This window comes from Tupaia chinensis, unplaced genomic scaffold (assembly GCF_000334495.1).
Source record: "Tupaia chinensis unplaced genomic scaffold, TupChi_1.0 Scaffold000076_1, whole genome shotgun sequence".
Classification (NCBI taxonomy): Eukaryota; Metazoa; Chordata; class Mammalia; order Scandentia; family Tupaiidae; genus Tupaia; species Tupaia belangeri.
This window is the reverse complement of record NW_006159536.1, coordinates 3,106,196-3,126,365: the sequence shown is the minus strand read 5'-3', so window position 1 is coordinate 3,126,365 and position 20,170 is coordinate 3,106,196. Positions and strand designations below refer to the sequence as shown.

Here is a 20,170-nt window from a genome sequence, read left to right as displayed (position 1 = left end):
AGAGAGGTCCTAGAAATTAACTATGGTCTTGATGTTCTCCTCCACTGCATGCCACTACTGCTGTAACGTTATGCTTCATGTATTCCTGGGCTCATAGGAGAAAGCTGAGCTGATTTTTGTTGTTGTTGCTCTGCATATTTGCATAATTTTATATCCTGAGCAGAATTCTTGATTGGGCAACAGCATTATAAAAAATTTTTAAAAACAGTTCGTTTAAAAAAAAAAAAACTAGCAGGCTTGAGGTTACGATTTGCAGCTGATCTATCACTTCCTCCGAATGAAAGCTTCAGCTTAAAGTATTATACAATTATCATCTTTCATGGAGCCCGAGATTTTATTTGCATCTGCTCATCTTTTGTTTTTGCTTTAAAAAGAAATACTCTTTTCACATTTATTTTGTTATAGATGAAGTGTCCAATTCATTCATTTTAGACACTTTTCCTGGTATAAATTTACATGGTGAGTGCCATTCAAATCAAAGCACCAAGGTTTAACTAGCAGTCAATACAATGAGCCCCATGGACAATTTTTGAAGATTGAAAACAATGACAAAGCAGATGCAACCTAGAGTTCCAGTAATGTCACCAACCATCCCCCTTTCACCCATTGTCATTATTTTGATTAAAAGGTGTATAGAAGCCACAGTAGTTTTACAGGATGCAAAAATTATTACAGAAACTTCCTCTATTAATGGAAATTATTAGAGGATGGAAATGATACTCGAGCAGCAAGAATGACATTAATTATGCGGAAAGCAGTCGTATCTGGCAGCTGGCAAGCGTGCATTATTCTTGAACAATCTTCTGTGGGTTTGTGTCCAGCCAGCATTAAAAATCTAAAAGCTTTTTATTTTGGCAAACTTTTCATAGCACTTGGACTTCCAGCATCAAGATAAAAGATAATCTGGAAGAAAATTATGTTGGTGAAATTGAAGAATTCAGTAATGAGTTCTGTGTAGATGAATCAATGCCCAATTAAATGATTATATCAAATCTAACTTTAAATGTTGACTTAAAATAATCACATTTTAAAGACTTTGAAAGTAAGATGCTATATATACATCTAATCAGAAGAGCAATGTCTGCATTACCAGTCTGGTGGAAGATTGGAGTGTTCTGATTGATCCAAGAATTTGATTAATGGAGAGAAATTTAGGACAGACAGGAATTACCTGTATGCTACTAGATTTAGAGTAGATTGCAATAACCTAGCGTGTTTTCAGAGTTCTCATTTTCTTTGGCTACTTTCCTGTGTGTGTGTGTGTGTGTGTGTATTTTGTGTGTGTGCAGGTGGGGGCGGGGGTTCTCTCCCTGTCTACGCTCTTTTTTTCCCTAAGCACCCTTCTCTGTGCATCAGTGTTTTAATAGTTTACCTTCTTTTAGAGAATCTGTTTCCATGATCTACTATTTTTTTCCATAGAGTCTTACCCCTTCACAGCAATGAATCCAACCAATCAGAACAAGATTGATTGCTTCACTCAATGATATGATCAGCATTTCCTGAACCCCTGCCATATTTGTAGTGTTAACCCGACCATGGAAAAGGCCACTGAAACTAAAGAATTGAACCTACTGCCATAGGTACAAAAATACGTGTTCAGGATCCATAAACTTCCCAATGGCATGAGATCATTGTGAATACATTAGAGGGGCCAGCTAAAGCAGAACGTTAGGTTGCTGTAGGTTACCACAGGCCATAAATACTAGCATAAGAGGTTGAACTTTATTCACTAGTTAATAGAAAGCTACCGACATAGATGTGTACATTTGACTCGGCCTTTCAAATCAGATTTTGACCAAGAATGTCAATTTTCAGAGTGTTGTCTGTTTAGTACTTTCTTAAACACAGCTGATATATTAGTCAGTCACAAAATAATTTGATTCACATAAATTTAGAGGAAATGCCTTTGCCCAAAACAGTTAGATGCTGACTCCAGCATTAATGGTAGTATAGTCTGCTAACTTTTTGAATCAAATAGGGTGCTGCTTATTGAGAGAGCCATTCAGATAAACAAAAGTCAGGTCCACGATGTTCAGTAACACATCCTATCTTACAAGGTTCTCCTACTAGCCTCCTATTATTTTGAGCTTATGGGATCTTCCCTCACTCTAAGCAGTTATGAAATTAAGGTGGCTAATGATTTTGGTTTATATTCTAGATTAAAATTTAAACCATAAAAATGTTTATAGTTTAGTTTCTATTCTTTAAAGGATATGAAAAAAATAGGGCTATGCAAACAAAAGTGGCCAACTTAATAAGGTATAACCATAGGACAAATGTCATAAGGATATAGCCCCCTTAAAAATATTTTGAGGGCCAGCCCTATGGCCTGATGGTTAAGGGAGTCAGATTCCACATGACCAACTACACAGTTTGTCCTGCCCTTGGTGGCTTAAAAGCTACACAATGTGTCTACATGTATATGCATACTCAAAATCCCAAAAGGTTGGGGAAATGGAGAAGCGCACACACACACACACACACACACACACACACACTAGTCATCAGAAAAGTCATGATGCATTTTTGCATAGAAAAATACATCATAACTTTTCAAAAAACTCTGTGTGTGTGTGCATGTGTGTATACACATATGTAATTTTGATAGACGCAATGTGGTGGTACATTCAGTAGCAAGTGGAACTGCAGTGCTGAAAGTCACAGGTTCAGATCCCTGGTTAGCCTGAAAATTCTCTGGTTGTATGTGTATGTGCCCAGGATCTTGATGAGCTGGAGGGCTAGGGAAAGGAGACTGGCATGACAAAACCCTGTTGAGGGTGGCTCTCTCTCTTCCACATGCTCTCTACTATCAATACAATAAATAAAATAAATATTTTTGAAAACATGTGTCTTACTATATTTAACAGATTTGAAATTTAGTATTGATAAGTTTACTGCTAAAATTGAGATAGCCATTATGGAATTTGATTCTTTCTGTTAACTTCCACTATGGAAATACTTGCGACTTCCACCTCACTGAATCAGTAGGTATTAATGAGCAAGGGAATATGACAGGCCTTGAGAATGCGGTGGAACAGAAAAGAAAGACTCTGTATCAACACTTATGCAGCTTACAGTCCAGGGTCTTATGTAAATCAAATTAATAGACTGCAACCATGCATGTATAACTGAGAAAACAATGTATATAACCCAGGCTCTTTTTTGTCTTTTTTAACAAAACATAACTCTGTTAGAAATTGTTTTTCAGAAATTACTTTTTCTGTAGACAAAAAAATAAACATATGTACATATCTTAATGTCTCTATCTATATAAAATAAATATTGGTAGGTCTTTGGAGTTCAGTAAAATGGCTGTAGTGACCATAAACAAACACCTTCAGAATGCTTGTAGACAGTCACCATTTCACAGATTCTCACCCATTGCCAGTGTGGGCTCCCCCAAACTTTCGGATCTGATATCTTAGTTCTTCATTTAGGAAATACAGTGAAAGAAACTGCAGTGATCACTGCCAACATGTGACGGAGCATTATGAGTGGGAGTGGTGTTGCTTTTATATCCAACAGACCTCTGTTCGAATCCTGGATTTGCCACTGTCAGATTCTCGGGCAAGTCGTGTAACTATCTCAGAATGGTTGTGTCCTCATGTGCGAAATGAGGCAGACCTGGAAATGGTAGCATTGATTGTCACTTGCAATGCTGATTGTAGAGTGTTTCAGAGAGCATTTTTTTTCCAGTAGCTATAAATGGAAGGGACCAGAACTTGCCCACTGACTGAAATGGAGAAATGAAACATTCTACAAACTGAAAATTTTACATATGTTTCACATGTTTAGTCTTTATAAATGAAAGTATATTGTAAAATGCTCAAAATTTAAGTAAACAAGTATACTTCAAAGGGCTTCCCTTCCAAAGGGGCTAGTATGAAGTCATAACAAGTAATACGAACAAACTATTGTATCATTAAAATTTGAACTTTTTTTTTTTTTGGAGAGGGTTTTTTTTGTTTTTGTTTTTTGTTTGTTTGTTTGTTTTGCTATAGGGTACGTGCACTCGCCAGACAGACAGAGAGAGACAGAGAAACAGAAAGCGAGAAATCACCCCTCCCCAGGGGGGATGGTCACGCTGCAATCCCTTCTCCTCCGTTCTCCTCTCAGGATCTTGGGCATGCACACACACGTGTCCGGCATGATTTTTAAGCCACTGAGTCCAGGACGTGAACCGCAGTCGACTACGTGGGAGTCCAATGATATAGCCATTATGCTAACTGCTGGTCCCAAAATTTGGACATTTTAAAAAAGAATTATTTAATTTTATTTATCATTATTTTACAATTTGGTACATGGCACATATGCTCACCAGAGAGAGAAAGAGAAAGCTTGCTACCAGATCTGGGACTCAAACCACAGTTGACCATGCAAGAGTCTAGCTCCTTAACCACCATGCCACTTGCTGCTCCCAAAACTTGGACATATTTTGGGAACCAGTAGTTAGCGTAATGGCTGTGTCGCTGGACTCCCACGCAGTCGACCGCGGTTCGTGTCCCGGACCCGGTGGCTTAAAACTCACGCCGGGCGCGTGTGCGTGCGTGCCCAAGATCCCGAGAGGAGAATGGAGGAGAAGGGATTGCGGCGTGACCATCCCCCCTGGGGGGTGATTTCTCGCTTTCTGTCTCTATGTCTCTCTCTGTCTGTCTGGCGAGTGCACGCGCCCTACAGTGAAAATCTCTTAAAAAAAAAAAAAAAAAAAACTTGGACATATTTTGAGGGTCAAACTTTTTTCTTTGGGGATGAGTTAAAAATGCTGTCACAGAGGGAGAAGCAGATGGCAGAATGGTTGTTACTGGACTCCCACATGACTGACTCTAGTTCAAGTTATGATCAACTCCAGTTCAAGTCCTGGACCTGGCTGCATCAAACTTAGCTGGGTGCATAGGCCTGCATACCCAAAATCCTGAGAGGAGAATACAGGAGGAGAATTTGCGGCATGGCCATCCCCCCAGGCAGTGATTTCTTGTTTTCTTTCTCTCTGTCTCTCCAACAAGTGCATGTATCCCTATAGCAAACATCTCTCCTAAAAAAAAAAAAAAAAAAAAAAAAAAAAAAAAACTGGCGGAGAAAAAAAAAAAAAAAAAGAATGCTGTCGCAGAGCAGAATGAATCAGAACAGTGAAGAATAAATGACTTACATAATACATCTAAGCAACAATTAGAAACCAAATTCAGTAAATACTGGGTACTAGTATCAGAGGTTAATGTCTGAGACTCCATCAGATTCCGATTTTCTCTGCTCTTGGACAGTGCAGAACAGGTGACAGACTAACTTCTGAGAGAATGCTTTTCTAATAACCTTTTCTCATCTTTTTGACAGACCTTTGTCTTTTCTCAAGTATGAGTTTACATTTCAGCCAGTGTTGCAATAGCTGTATTTGTGGGTGGACAGATGGGTAAAAGGAAATGAGGAATGCTGTCTGGCTCTTTAATTAAAGACATAGAGCCAGAGTTTGCTCTTCCAGTTTATTGGCAAGGCACATATGCACATGTGTGCATGCACATGCGTGCACACACACACACACACACACACACACACACACACTGCATCTGATAGATGAAGCCAAATTTGTAAAATTGTCCACAATCATAGTTTCTATGGTAACTGTATCTTAGGCCCAGACACAAACAGAGCTGGCAGGAGATGTCTGATTTTATTTTCTGTGAAGACAATCATGACAGAGATAGTTCAGTTTATTAAGATGCTGTGGCCAGTGTACATATGGTCAGTACTTGGATAGTGCTAGTATAAGATTTCATACTTAAGTACTAATAAAGATACTTTGTAATTCCATAGTATTGCAGATTACTTTGCTGTCTTTGTCACTGGCTAGAAAATGATTCTGTACTTGGGGCTGGCAGGTGGTATGGTGGATAAGAGCACTGTTCTCCCACATGGCCATCTACGGTTCAAGTCCCAGACCTGGCAGTTTGTGTTCTCACTTTCTCTCTCTCTCTCTCTCTCTCTCTCTCTCATGCTCTCTCTCCCCCTCTCTGGTCAAATTAAAATAAATAAAGATAAATAAAGTAATTATTTAAAAAGGAAAAGAAAATCACTATGTACCTAACACTCAGTTACTGTAATAATCAGGTTTATGTAGTCACCATGAATGTGAAATTGTGAAGAGAGCTTTTTAAAATGTGCATGAATTGGGACCAGCAGTTGGCGTAATGGCTATGGCATTGGACTCCCACGTAATCGACCACAGTTCAAGCCCTGGACCCAGTGGCTTAAACTCATACTGGGCGTGTGTGCATGTGTGCCCAAGATCCCGAGAGGAGAATGGAAGAGAAGAGATTATGACATGGCCATCCCTCCGGGGGATGATTTCTCACTTTCTGTCTCTCTGTCTCACTCTGTCTTTTTGGCAAGTATACACGCCCTATAGCAAAAACCTCTCTAAAAAATAAAAATAAAATGTGCACAAGTTAGAAGAGAATTCAAGAATTACTGTATTAACTTGGACATTTTATAAAGAAAGAGATGTAGGCACAGAATGGTTAAAGGCTTACCCAATAATGTTTGGTTTGGTTTGGTTTGGTTTAGAGAGGGAGATTTTTGCTCTAGGGTGCATGCACTTGCCAGAGAGATAGAGACAGAGAGAGGCAAAATGAGAATCAGCTGCCTAGGGAGGATGACCAGACTACAGTCCTTTCTCCTCCATTCTCCTCTTGGGATTTTGGGCACACAAGTACACACATGTACCTGGCATGAGTGTCAAGCTGCCAGATCTGGGACTTCAACCATGGTGGGCCATGTGGGAGTGCAGTGCCTTAACCACTACACCACCAGCTGACCCCCCCCCACCCCAAGAATTATTTAAAAAATTTTTTTTTATTTTTTTTCTTTTTTTTTTTTTTTTTGAGAGGTTTTCATTATAGAGCGCAAGTGCTCGCCAGAAAGACAGAGAAAGACAGAAAGCAAGAAATCACCTCCCAGGGGGACGGCCATGCCACTATCCCTTCTCCTCCATTCTCCTCTCAGGATCCTGGGCATGCACGCACACGCGCCTGTTGTGAGTTTAAGCCACCGGGTCCAGGACTCGAACTGCGGTTGACTACATGGGAGTCTACGCCAACTGCTGGTCACTATTTTTTAAGCATTTTATTTGCTGTATTTTCTATACCAGCAGACGTTCTATGCTAGACTATAAGCTGAATACCCAGTTATTTGATGAAATTACTGAAATCAAATTAGAGAAAACAAACACTTCAGAAATAATGATTTGAACAAGTGTGTTCTCTTGCCTCACTAAATTGCATATTTGTAAGTGTGTAGTTCAAGGGTAATATACTTCACATTGCCGAAAAGAAATAATTCAACAACCTATTGTGAGTAGTTTCTTTTTGTTTAAATGGAGTATTGCCCTTAGTTCCCCTCCAAACATGTTGCGTCTTAGCAGAAAATCTTGCTATTGGAAGATGCCCAAAGCCAAGTTTATATAACTTTTTCGAAGTTTTCATTGTGTTGATTCCTTTAAACATCTTCCAGTCAGACCTATAAGTCGGTAAGAGGAATGGAATTAAATGAAAGCTTTTGGAAATGTGAGACACTGCTCAGAAATATCTGTCATGATACCAATTTGAAATGAAAAACACATTTCTTAAAATGGCATCTAAATTTTTATACTTTGCATCTTAATCTTGTGATGTGTCTGGCAGCATGAAACTCATTTTTCTGTAATGGAGCTAAGCAAGACATATTTGTAAATGAGGATGTTATATATAGGTGAATAAGCCATACTGCAACTTTGCACGGCCTTCCCATCATGGCAGCCTTTAAATTTCCTTGGAAAAATCAGCTTGAGGACACAGATTACAACATTGGCAAAAATGTTTTTCCTAATCTATAGAAGCTGCAAAACATGTTAATTTTGAATTGTTTCTGATTTTCATCGTCAGACATTTGTAGAATATCTAGTGTGATTTATTCTTTTATTTTTAATGAATTGTTAAAAAATGCTTGAAAGGGCATTCTATCTTCCCCACTACCATTAATCTGCAAATGGGGGAAATAAGGGAGTTAAATGGCCTCTTTAGAATATTGCTTTATGAAAACTGCTGATTCTAGCAATGCCAGACCAGAAATACATGCTAATTTAGGGAACCCTGAATGTAAGCAGCAAGTTCCTTGCTTTTGTAGAGAGAAGACTAATAGCTTTATTTTAACAAGGCTCTTAACACCCCGGCTGGCAGCAGGCACTGAGTGAGTGAAATTGGGAGAACTCCCATGGACTAAAAGCATCTTAATTCAACATTCCCCCCAAATACCAAGCCCTCCTGATAGGCTTGTCACAGGCTGTCATAATCCCGCCAAAGAAGGTCACCATGTGCAAGGCTCACCCAGGTAGGAGCTCTTCAAATTGTTTTGAATAAGCTCTCTGAATTTACTGTAACCGTTAGAGAAAGATAAATATGCCCAAAATCCAGGCATTATGTTCTAATGTTACCCTATCATGTGAAAGACTAGATTTCTGTGATGGCTTAAGTCAAGATCGTTTCTATCAGACATATATTTAGGTCATTCTATTGAAGGAAAGAAACCCTGCATGATACCGAGAAAGATAAAGGATTTTTAAAAAATTAATTGGATCGAAGCTGCTGACCTTATTTTGTGTGTGTGTGTGTGTGTGTGTGTGTGTGTGTGCGCGCGCGTGCGTGTGATGAGGGAAATTACCTAATAAGGAGTTCTTCAAGCAGAAACATTTCTGAATCTTGTTGAACACAGAGCAAAATGAGAAATGAGTTTATAAAGTGTCTGTGCCTGTTTTCTCTCCTTTCATTCCCTTCTCAAGTGGCCTGACTTCCTAAGGATTTAACTACAACTGCTTATCATTAATTTCTTTGGCAATCCCCTATCTGCAATTTTCTATCTTCCATTTACAGCTATTTGTAAGAATATTTGTATTTAACACACTAATCTATATAACCATTTCTAATATGGAGAATTGGTTAAACTTTAGGAATAGATTAAACTATGGTTTATCTATATAACAGGATATTATATAGCCATTAAAATTCATGGTAGTAAAAATATATCTAATAGCACAAGAAAATGTCAATAATAAACAGATGAGAAAAAAGTATATATACCATAAAATAAGTATATGCTTATAAATGTTAACAGAGGTCATCTTTGGGTAGTTTCCCATAATAATTATTTATAGAGAAAAGGAAAATTAAATCTATTTTTTTAAATAATGGAACACAAATGTATTCCCATGGTTTCCATTAACCAACCACATGTCTTTGAGAGAGAAGACTTTTTCCCATCTTTCTGTCTTAGCAGAAGATGCTATTCAGTTGCAGAGAAAAATACCTTGTCTAGCTAGTTTGTTTTTTTCTTTAAGTTTCTTTATGTCTTTGGTAAGTGAGAGAAACAGAGAGACAGAAATAGAAAGAAAGCTCCCCAATGGGGTCTTGACACTGTGATCTATTCCTAGCCTCAGCCTACCCCACACCATGGGCATATGTGTGCCTGCATATTCAGGGAGGTCTCCAGACACGAACCCAGAATCTCCCCATGTGGATCAGCCTCTCAGAGCAGTCACATTTATCCTTGTGCCACGTCTGACCCCACACTCTCGCAGGTTTGAGTAGGAACACGTTAATTACAACAGAGTAATGGACTGATAGAGTCCTAGGGAAGGTGAAAGAAATAAGGCAATAATAATTTTCCAAACACACTACAAAACCGAGCTATCAAGAAGCTGCTGTCACTTCTATACAAAAGCTTTAGGACCCAAAGCCGTGCAATGCCTAAATAAGGGGGCGCGATGATTAGGAAGGTGCCACCATCAGGAAGCCACCTCTACTGCTGCTACCTCCAAAATGCGCTATACTAGCTACATTCTATCCCAGAAACTAGCAATTATACATCTGCTAAAACTCCCGTAGGAAAATAAACCAAACCTTTAGTCATTCTTGCCAGAATAATCAGTAACCTGTACCACTTCCTCAGTAATAGTTCCAAAGTGCTTTGGCCTGATTTAAATCATAACCTATCCCGACTGCAAGGGTTTCTGGGACTTGTGGTTGGAGGTTTCCCAGGACCTGTAGTTCAGGATAGCATCTATAAGAAGGGAGAATTGGATAAAGTGCAAAAATACATCAATGCGTTTTAGCTGATGAATGAGTCAATGGTTGTACATTCAGACAATGGGATGTTATTCGTCGCTAAAAAGCAATGAGCTATCGAGCCATGAAAAGACATGAAAGATCCTGAAATGCATATTATAATACTAAGTGAAATGAACCAACCTAAAAGAGCTACACACTGTATGATCCCAACTGTATGACATTCTAGCAGTGAGAACTATGAAGGCAGTAAAATGATCAGTGGTTTCCAGGAGTAGGGAAAGAAGGATGAATTGGGAGACCGTGGAGTATTTTTAGAGTAATGAAACTACTCTGTGTGATAGAATAATGGCAGATATGTGTCATTACACATTTGTTCAAACCCACAAAATGTGCACCACCAAGAAGTATCCTAATGAAAACCATGGACAGGGGTGACGGTGTTGTATCACCGTAGGCTCCTTGTCTATATCAAAAGTACCATTCTGGTCAGAACACTGATAATGGGGAGGGTTGTGCATGGGTGAGAGTGAGATGGAGGGACCAGCAGATGGCATGATGGTTATGTCACTGGACTCCCATGTAGTCGACCACAGTTCGAGTCCCAGACCCACCAACTTAAAATTCATGCCAGGCGTGTGTGTGCATGCCCAAGATCCCAAGAGGAGAATGAAGAAGAAGGGATTGTGGTGTGGCAATTCCCCCTAGGGGTTGTGTCCTCGCTTTCTATCTCTCTGTCTCTCCGGCAAGTGTACGCACCCTATAGCAAAATTTCTAAGAAAAAAAGAAGAAGGAGAAAAGAAAGAAAGAAAAAGAGAGTATACGGGAAATCTGTGTAACTCCTTCTCAATTTTGATCTGGCCCTAAAACTTCTCTAAGAAAATAGACTATCAAAAAGTTGTAGTAGGACCAGTTACATAGCACACAATAATGCACTGATGAAGAGGAGCCAGATTCCAGTGCTGTCATGTGACTTGGTAGATAAGATGCTCGACTCCTCCATGGCTGACCACAGTTTGAGCCCTAGACATGGCAGCATTTGAAAATCACTCCAGACACGTGTTATGTATGTCCAAAATCCTGAGAGGAGAATGGAGTAAAAGGGGTTGCTGTGTAGCCAACCCCCCAGAAAGTGATTTCTCACTTTCTCTCTCTCTGGCAAGTGCACATGCCAAATGACAAAAACCTAAATTAAAAAAAAAAAAAAGAAAGAGAGAGAGAGAGAGAAACTAGATCCCATGTGGTAACTGTGGTGCAAATTCCTGGCCCAGTCAGCCTGAAACATGCCAGGCACGAGAACAAGTCCCTGATGGCCAGAGAACTAGAGAAAAGGGAACTGTGGCATGACCAGACTTGTGGGTATTAATCTCTCTCTCTCTCTCTCTCTCTCTCTCTCTCTCTCTCTCTGTTTCACTTTCTCTCACAATACCTCTGCTCTATCATGAATAAAGAAAAAACATTTTTAAAAATAGCAATAACACTGCAGTATTGTAGTAGCAGTCATAGCCACAGTAGTGACTCCTGTTATATTGCTGCTAGTTAAGAACATCCTTTTCTTTATACCCTCTAGTTCTGCCTTAACCAAAACCTTGACAATCCCTAAAAACACAGTGCTTTTTCATGCCTCCCTGTTATTTCACTTCAGTTGTATCTACTTAGAATTTCTTCTTCTGCTACTCCTACACTCCTCTCCCCTGAAAAACCCCTCCTCATTATCCCTCCTCATTTATATTCAAGTTTTCAGTGAAGCTTCAACACCCAGATGAAGCTGTCTTCGAGTCTCCCAGGTGGACTCTGGTGTCTGTTCCTCCCACTGCCCCCTGCCTCAGACTTCCACTCTAGCGGTGATCTCATGTACCGTAATTGTTTGCAGGCCTGTCTTGGTGAGAACAGGGGTTGGATTTCTTCACTGCTTTGAATATAATGCTCACATGGCATTAGGACGCACGCAGTAGATACTCAGCAATCGCTAATTGAATGACTGCATTAATGATGTTGCACTATTACTAAAGAGTACAAGTGGGCCACCCATCTCTGGAAGCCTGGCTTAAGTTCCACGGCTTTCACAAATTTTTCCTAACATCTCCAGGCCTTGTCTGTGCTGCTACTGGTAACATTCTGAATGGCACTTGATTCTACATTGTCCAACATCAGTCCTCACTTATTTCATTTCTAATACTTGTTTTCCCAACAAGATAGAGCAATGCTTAAGGAGACCAGTAGGTCACATGGAAATTGAGGCGGTTGGATCCCACAAGGCCGACTGTGCAGTTCAAGTCCCGGAACCAGCGACTTGAAAAACACACTGGGCACATGTGTGCGCATGCCCAAAATCCCAAGCAGAGAATGGAAGAGAAGGGACTGCGAGTGGCCCTCCTTCCTGGGGGTGGGGGATGGAGGTGGGGCCAGTTTTTGCCTTTCTTTTTCTCATCTCCCTGTTCCCCTCCTTCCTCCTCCCTCCCATGAGCACTTGTGTCCTATAGCAAAAGCAAACAAACAAACAAACAAACAAAAGAATATTCCTTGAGGATAGGATCATCTTCTGTTTTCACGTATTTAGTATGCTGGTAGGTAGTTCCCCAGAACAGCAACAGGTAGGTCACTGCCTCCTTGAGGCACCAGAATATTGACAGCCTTCAGCATTCAGTCAGGCCAGCTCAGAGTATCAAGTGGAACCTGATGGCTACAAGGGAAAGATTAGTTGTAAATGTCTCAAGATATACTAGGGATAAAGAAGCACAATGTTTTTCTAACAAGCACAATTAATAATCTTCATTGTTGGTTCTGGTAGTCACGTGAATTATTCTTCTATAGGAGAAAGTTCAAAAAGAAAACAAACCTCACATAGGCATGGGTGCAATGCTTCTGTCCTTCACGTCTTCTTTTTCTTTGATATTTATTTACCTCTTGTCTGTCACTCTCCTCGCCATTGGTCTTTGGTGAAAAGGTCCATGGTTGAAATCAAGGCCTGTACCCTAATTTCAGAGAATGTGTGTACAGTCTCCATTCTTACCTGGTAGCTTATGGACTCTTGTCCTCACTGACAACTCCAGTTACTTCTGTTGCATGAATTGCTGAGATACAAAGAAGTTTTACAGGACATCTTCTGAAGGGAATGTTTTCCGCACCGGGAATGTTTTCCACAATAGTTCCTTCTTTGATACATGAGTCATTTACAATTTCATGGTGATGTTTAATTAATTTATTTTGAATTATAATTAGTCACTGCACAGTGATTTAAGAAAATAGTCTTTGGGGAACCAGCAGATGGCATAATGGTTATGTCCCTGGACTCACACATAGTCAATCATGGTTTGAGTCCTGGACCCAGTAGATTAAAATTCATGCCGGGTATGTGTGTGTGCATGCCCAAAATCCCAAGAGGAGAATGGAGGAGAAGGGATTGCAGAATGGCTGTCCCCTGTGGGGCATGATTTCTCACTTTCTGTCTCTGTCTCTCCCTGTTTCTATGGAAAATGTACATGCCCAATAGCAAAAATCTCTCTTAAAAATTTTTTTCATTAAAAAAAGAATATCATCTTTGGAATAACAAGTTTGTATACATAAAGAATTAAATATTACTACTGTGTATGTATATGATTTATCTTACACTTTTAACTATTTCTTTGACTTATACATTTTCATCATTTTTATTTTAAATTTTATTATTTCTTATTTACATTTCGTCATTGTACATCTTTACAGCATATGCTATGGTTTTTCTTCTTTTAAATATTTTTTAGTTTAAAGCCAAGAGGAGCCTATAAATGACATGATGACTAATTTAATGTGGTATCCTAGATGGGATCCTGGGAACAAAAAAAGACACTAGATAAAAATTTGAATAAACCATAGACTGGTTGATAATGATTTTGTATCAATATTAATTCATTAATCTTAAGAAATGTACCATATTCTTGTGAGATGTTGTAATAGGGAAGCTGGGTATGGGATATATGAGAACTCTGTACTATCTGCTCAATTTTTCTTATTCTTTAAAAATTGCATGTATTTACCAAATAAGGCAAGGGTTATGGAGTGAAAAACACTCCCCAGGGAGATAGCTATACCATAGTCCCTCCTCCTCCATTCTCTTCTCAGGGTTTTGGGCATACATGCATCTGTGCCCAGCATGTTTTCCAAGCCAATGGATCCAGGACTCGCAAGGTACAGTCAGCCATGTGGGATCCAGCCCCCTTAACCACCATGCTAGTGGCTGGCCCACCGTTCCATTTTTCTATAACTCTAGAACTTCTAAAAACTAAAGACTATTTTAAGAAGAAAAAGAAAACAGTTTTTACAGCCTACAAAATATTCCTGGCATGGAGGCAAGAAGAGTGAGTTTGACAATGACCCTTTTTTGAAAGAAGTGATTTTGTTGTTAAATGCCAGCTTGTGACTTGATCATCCTTTCCTATAGCGATGCTGCCTTCTTGCTGGCTTCTCCATGGTTGATTTTTGGCAGCTAACAGCAGCATCCGTGCACTGATTATAATTTTGAGATGCATTGTCAGGAACCAGGGTATATAATGGAGCTTCATCTCTAATTACTTTTCTCTCCACAGGTGTCTGGAAAGGGTCCAGATGGGAATGCACACAACCTCCGCTTCGAGGGGATGGAGAGGCAGTATGCATCCTTACCCAGGTAGACCACAGTGGGGTCTCCGTGACCAGCTCACTTGCTAATGCAGTGTTAGAGAAGTCTACACAAACTAGAAATCTGGCTTTGAAATAGGAACTACATTACAATTTTACCTTTCTGTCATCTGCTGCACCTCTAGTGCCATCTTTACAACTGTGCTAATAATGGAAACACTTGTGGGATACTTTTTTAAGAGGAGAAAATAGTATATCATTGCAATTGAACATGTCAGCAAGAATATTGGATACTGAATGGAAATCTTAAGCCATTGCTATAAAAATGGTATTGGACATCCTGCACCCAGCTTAGAAACAATAAAATAGTAAATCCTCTGTCCTAGGAGCTGCTCACAAGGAAGGTGGGCCAACCTTAAGCTTGGAGCTTCGTGAGGGTGTTTTTGAGAGAAATATGAACCCGGGAAGGTGCTCTTGCTTGATTTAGAATCTGACCATGTTTGTTCTCAAGGCAATAAGCAAATATCGCTGAGAGGCACTGACCCAGTGGGGAAAAGCAACCACTGCGTGGGAAAAGTTCTGGCCTAACATGATCCACTTATGCTGTAACTAGACACTCTTGGTTCACAAAGGTTTGTGCTCTTTTCTGTGAGATGAAGAGTAATTTTAGTCAGTGATCAGTAGCACATTACAAAGAGGAAACCTTTCCAGGATTGCAGACCGTCCAGCTACTCTGGAAGTTAGATCAGTTGAGAGTGTGAGAATTAGTGAGTTCCAAAAAGAAACAAAAAAAGGTTAATGCCAGCCAGAAAACTGAAATGTTTCCAAATGTCACCTCTTCAAGGGAGGAGGAGAGGATCCTCAAGTAAAGCTTCTTTTTTATCAAAGTTGAGCTGTTAAAGTGCTAATTCAGAGACAGAGTTACTATTTGGAGTTGCGTGTTGGGTATACGTCTGGGTGTGAACTGACAAAAATAACATCCCGAACATAAAATAACATCCCGAACATTACAACAGGCATTACTTAGGCACAATCTAACCTACGTGACCATCTGCTCTTATAAACTGTTGTTGATTTTTGAAAGTAGTAAATCTATGTAGCAGAGAGCTAATTCTTGACACTAATTAAGAAGGATACCCGAAATACAATGTTTTTGAAGCTTTTATACATCTGTATTTTATGTATTTCCCTGTTTCCCTTGTGTTTCTAATATGTTATTCATAGTTTTTGTCTCATCTGTGATTTCTTTCCTGTCTCCCTTTTTTTATCCTCCAGCCTAGTGTTTTGTTTTCGTTTAAAAAATGGAAATAGTTTCTAAAACTCATTTTAAATATAAGATTTCCGGCTTCCACTGTTGAAGTGTATAGAAATTGTGGTTAAGGCAGATGGAAAGTTGTATGTTCTTATGAGACGAGGGAAAAAGGAAAACTGGAAACAGTTTAATGTCTTCCTGGCCAACTTGTACTGATGCAAAAATAGACCCTTTTTTGGGGAACAAATCAAATGCACAGATACATTTAAAATTCTATAAATTTCACTCATTGATTTATTCCCTATATATCTGGACAGCACCTACTATCTATCTGCCCTGAGAATATGAAGATTGAAGACACAGGGACTAGCAGTTAGTGTAATGGCTGTGCTGCTGGACTCCCATGTAGTCGATCATGGTTCAAGTCTCGGACCCGGTGGCTTAAACTCAAGTCAAGCATGTGTGCGTGCCCAAGATCCCGAGAAGAGAATGGAGGAGAAGGGATTGCGGCATGTTCATCCCCCCCTGGGGGGGTGATTTCTCTCTTTCTGTCTCTCTATCTCTGTCTGTCTGGCTGGCGAACACTTGCGCCCAATAGCAAAAACCTCTCAAAAAAAAGAAAAGAAAAGAAAAAAGATTGAAGACACAGTCCCAGTCCTTCCTAAGGACTCTATTTAGTAAAAGAGGCAAGTAATTCAGCCTCTTATGATGTTACAACAAACGCTTATAATTATTAGTATAAAGCCCTCTGAATTTCCGACTCCTGTTTATTTTCACTAATAAGCCCAGAAATGCTCAATCATGGCTGACTAAACGGGTCTATTTCAGGATTAAGCACTGCAGAGGGAGTTTTCTGACAAAGGCAATACACTGAGACTATTCGCAGCTATCATCACAATGTATGAGTCGACAAAATCTTGCCAGTCCCAAGAATATAACTGTAGCTAAAAGGGATGCATCTTAGATGGAAAATAATGTTGGCAGAGTCCGCTCACACACATACATAATACAGGCGTTTTCTGCTGCACGTGCAAGCAGACCTTTGTAACTACCTGGCAACCAAAAGGAGCCAGCGTAGAGAATAAACAGGGCTCAGACAAATGCCTGAGAGATCCCAGGCAGTGGTTTTTAAATGATGGAGCTCAAACTGCAGTTTTCATTTCGGTATCTAAAGAGGAGACACAAAGCCCCCTCGCTGGCAGTATGCTGCCATCCGTGGAGGAATGGGGGGTAGGAAGGATCCGCAACTTCCTCACAAGAGGCAGAGTGCAGAGGGAAGAGGACACGCTGCCCTGCAGGCTTCTGAGAGGGTATGCAGATTCAGCTCTGAGTGCCAGTGACATTTACCCAGTTTTCTCAGCTTCCCCCCTGGAGGTTTTACCGTCCACTTAATTGAATCACACCAGCTTCACTGCTCTCTCCCTTTGCGGGAGAGTGAGGAGAGCACCTCTCTGTAGGCACCGGATCCCTCTTTGTCACCGAGGCAGGGAGCGTTAAAATATTTATAGAGTTAAATTTTTAATTAAAAATAGGAATAAGTCTATCGATAGGAAGTCCGTGACCGATCTTATGGGGGACTTAATAGGCTGCTGACTGATCTGGTTTCTATGTTGTGTGTGAGCAGCGTCACAGGAGTTTTTCAGATAAACTCGATAATGTTGATTTAAGTGCCAAATGTGAAGCCATAGACACAGAGGGAAGTACCCTGTAGTGCCTGGAGTAAGTGAGGAGCCCCTGTCAGGGGCACCCTCCTATGGTTTCACAGCACTCTGTCATCTTTAAGGTAGACCCACGCAGCCTGCTTCCAGGCTAAATGGCGCTTCACAAAATAAAGCCAGGGCCCTCCCTGGCCAGCACAGGGAAAGACAGTTCCTAGCACTGGGTAGTTACCAGGTTGCCTAAGGCGAAGGACTGAGCAATGTTAAGTGTTATTGTTAAGCAATGTTAAATCCTCTGCCTCCTCCAAAGAAAAATGACTTTATTTCTTTCCTCCTGAGGGTGCTGTTTTGGAAAGCAGAGTGTGGTTGTAATACAACCTCGTTAGCAAACACCAGGCCTTTATGAGGCCAGTGTTTTACCAGGCTGTTCAGCCCCACCCCCCCCACCCCCCCAGGTTTCTTTGGTAATAAACAGAATGAAATCAGCATTCCCGTCTTCTTGCCTGACACAAATTATTACTCACCCTAGATAGGCAGGGAAGTGACTGTTTTCTAGGCTGCAGTAATGTGTGAACATGGTCATACATTTTTTTGCAAATGACTTTTTCACTCTGATCTGCCAGCCCTGTCCAATTCTCCTAGGCCCCATTCTAATTTTATAGGTCTCCTCACAGTCTGTCCCTTTGGCAGGGAACTCTCTCCTCTCCTCTCCTCTCTTGAGCCTCCCTCATTCCCACCTGGCCCATCCCTGGCCCCCCGGGATCCCATTATCCCCTTTTCTGCAGATGGCTCAGTGCATCAGCACATGATGTTGCTCTTCCGGGCTCATAATCAAGAGTGGAGTCCTAAGGAGCGAGCAGAAAGGCATTGCCTCCTTCTGTGGTCCAGAGGACCTGGGCGCGAAACTCATAAAACTGTGTTCATTGATTCCACAGCAAAATTCATGTTGCAGCTTCAGCTGTGGCCCTGCTGCCGTCCAGCATTCCTTTTAGTCCTGTCGTCAACTCCCATGACTATCCCACAGTGGCTGTTCCAACCTTTTTCTATCCCCGTTAAGATCTACAAAAATGACTAAACTCCCCAAGTCCAATCTCTAGAGATGACCTCACTTCCTTTCCTTTACGACCTTGAGGCATTCAGTATTAGCCCCTCAACCTCTCCTCTCTGTGGTTCCGACTCCTTTGTCTTCACTAACACACACTTCCCCAGGGAGCACAGTGATAGCCTGAGTTTGGAGTCAGGTCATGGTGGCTTCAACTCCTTGACTTTCCACCTATGTGGCCTTGAATAGTGACATAATTGCCCCAGGCTCTATTTTCTAATCTGCAAATGGGGGATGATAATAGGGCCTGCATCGGGTGCTGGTATGAGTATTAAATACAGTAAAACAAAAATTTCAGTAAAGACTGACATATTTAAGGATTTGTTGTTCTTGTTATAGTTCTTTTCTGTTTTATCTGTGGGGAAGAAATTTTCCTTTCTGTAATGAGGTAGACCCACACACCAGAGCTCATTCTTCCTGTCTTCTCAGGGACCTTGCACCACCAAGCACCTCTTTCTAAGCTTCTTCATTAAGCCTCTGCCAATCACTACTCACCCACACTCCCACCTTGTAAATCCATTGGTTCAACCTCATTATTAACCCAGAGTTCCACCTGCCCTAGGGAGAAGGGGAGGGTCCATGCAAGCATAGACTGCAGTATACTGCCATACACTGTGGGTACTAACTGAAGCAGAGGACTGGCCGATCCTAGAGAAAGACCAGTGGGCCACATGGTCAAGAGCAAGACACTATAACAAACTAAAACAACCTGGGTGGTAAATGTGCTAACACACATGACAAGAGGCAGCAGTTTTCTTTCTTTTTTTTTATTTTGAATTAATTTATTTTACATACTTTCACTGAACATCACCACAGCATACAAAATGCGATTTTCCAGCCAGAATACAGTGTAAAGTGGCTTAATCATACATGTATCGTCAACAAATAATTTTCCATTTCTTGTTTCTTGTAGAGGCAGCAGTTTTCATAGACACTGAGTTTATATAATGAGTACAGGGTACTGACTGGGTCTAGGCAAAAGGCCAGGGTGGCTGACCAGCAAGACTTGGGTGCAAGGCTAGGATTTCCCCAGGAGTGGAGGCCATCCTCAATGGAGACAGAAAGACGAAGTATGATCCCCTAATTCCTAGGGCAGATGTGGTGTGGGAGAAATACCTTATTCATTGATGGGAGATATTCCAGAGATACTGCTAAGATACTCCTCTTGGCTCAGGACAAGTCAGTGCTGAACACTCAGCTACCAGGGTTCAGAGCTGAGCAGGGCTCTGGTGGCAGGAATACCTCCATGAACTCGACTCTTGTCCATCACAGAAAAACAATGACCTTCCCTCAAACCATCCTTCCTCCTCCTATTCCCACATTTTGTAGGAAAAGGTGGCTTAAATCTGTTGACTCTATTTCTACACATTCTTTCACACTGCAGCTTCTTGCCCCAGGCTTCCAGTCACACAGGAATACTTCCACCTGATTCTGAACCGTTCTGTAAAATCTCTCAGAGCAGTTGCCAGCATTCCTG

The 20,170-nt window shown here is 40.8% G+C and overlaps 1 protein-coding gene across 1 annotated transcript in view; it reads left to right on the top strand.

Annotated features, from left to right (window-relative positions):
• The window catches only part of PARD3B (par-3 family cell polarity regulator beta), a 1,250,195-nt gene that overhangs the window by 1,166,016 nt on the left and 64,009 nt on the right, over nt 1–20,170 (top strand). The window contains exon 22 of the mRNA XM_006142461.3: nt 14,651–14,730. Within this exon, the coding sequence (XP_006142523.1) occupies nt 14,651–14,730 (80 nt within the window). The remainder of the gene's footprint in view (nt 1–14,650; nt 14,731–20,170) is intronic.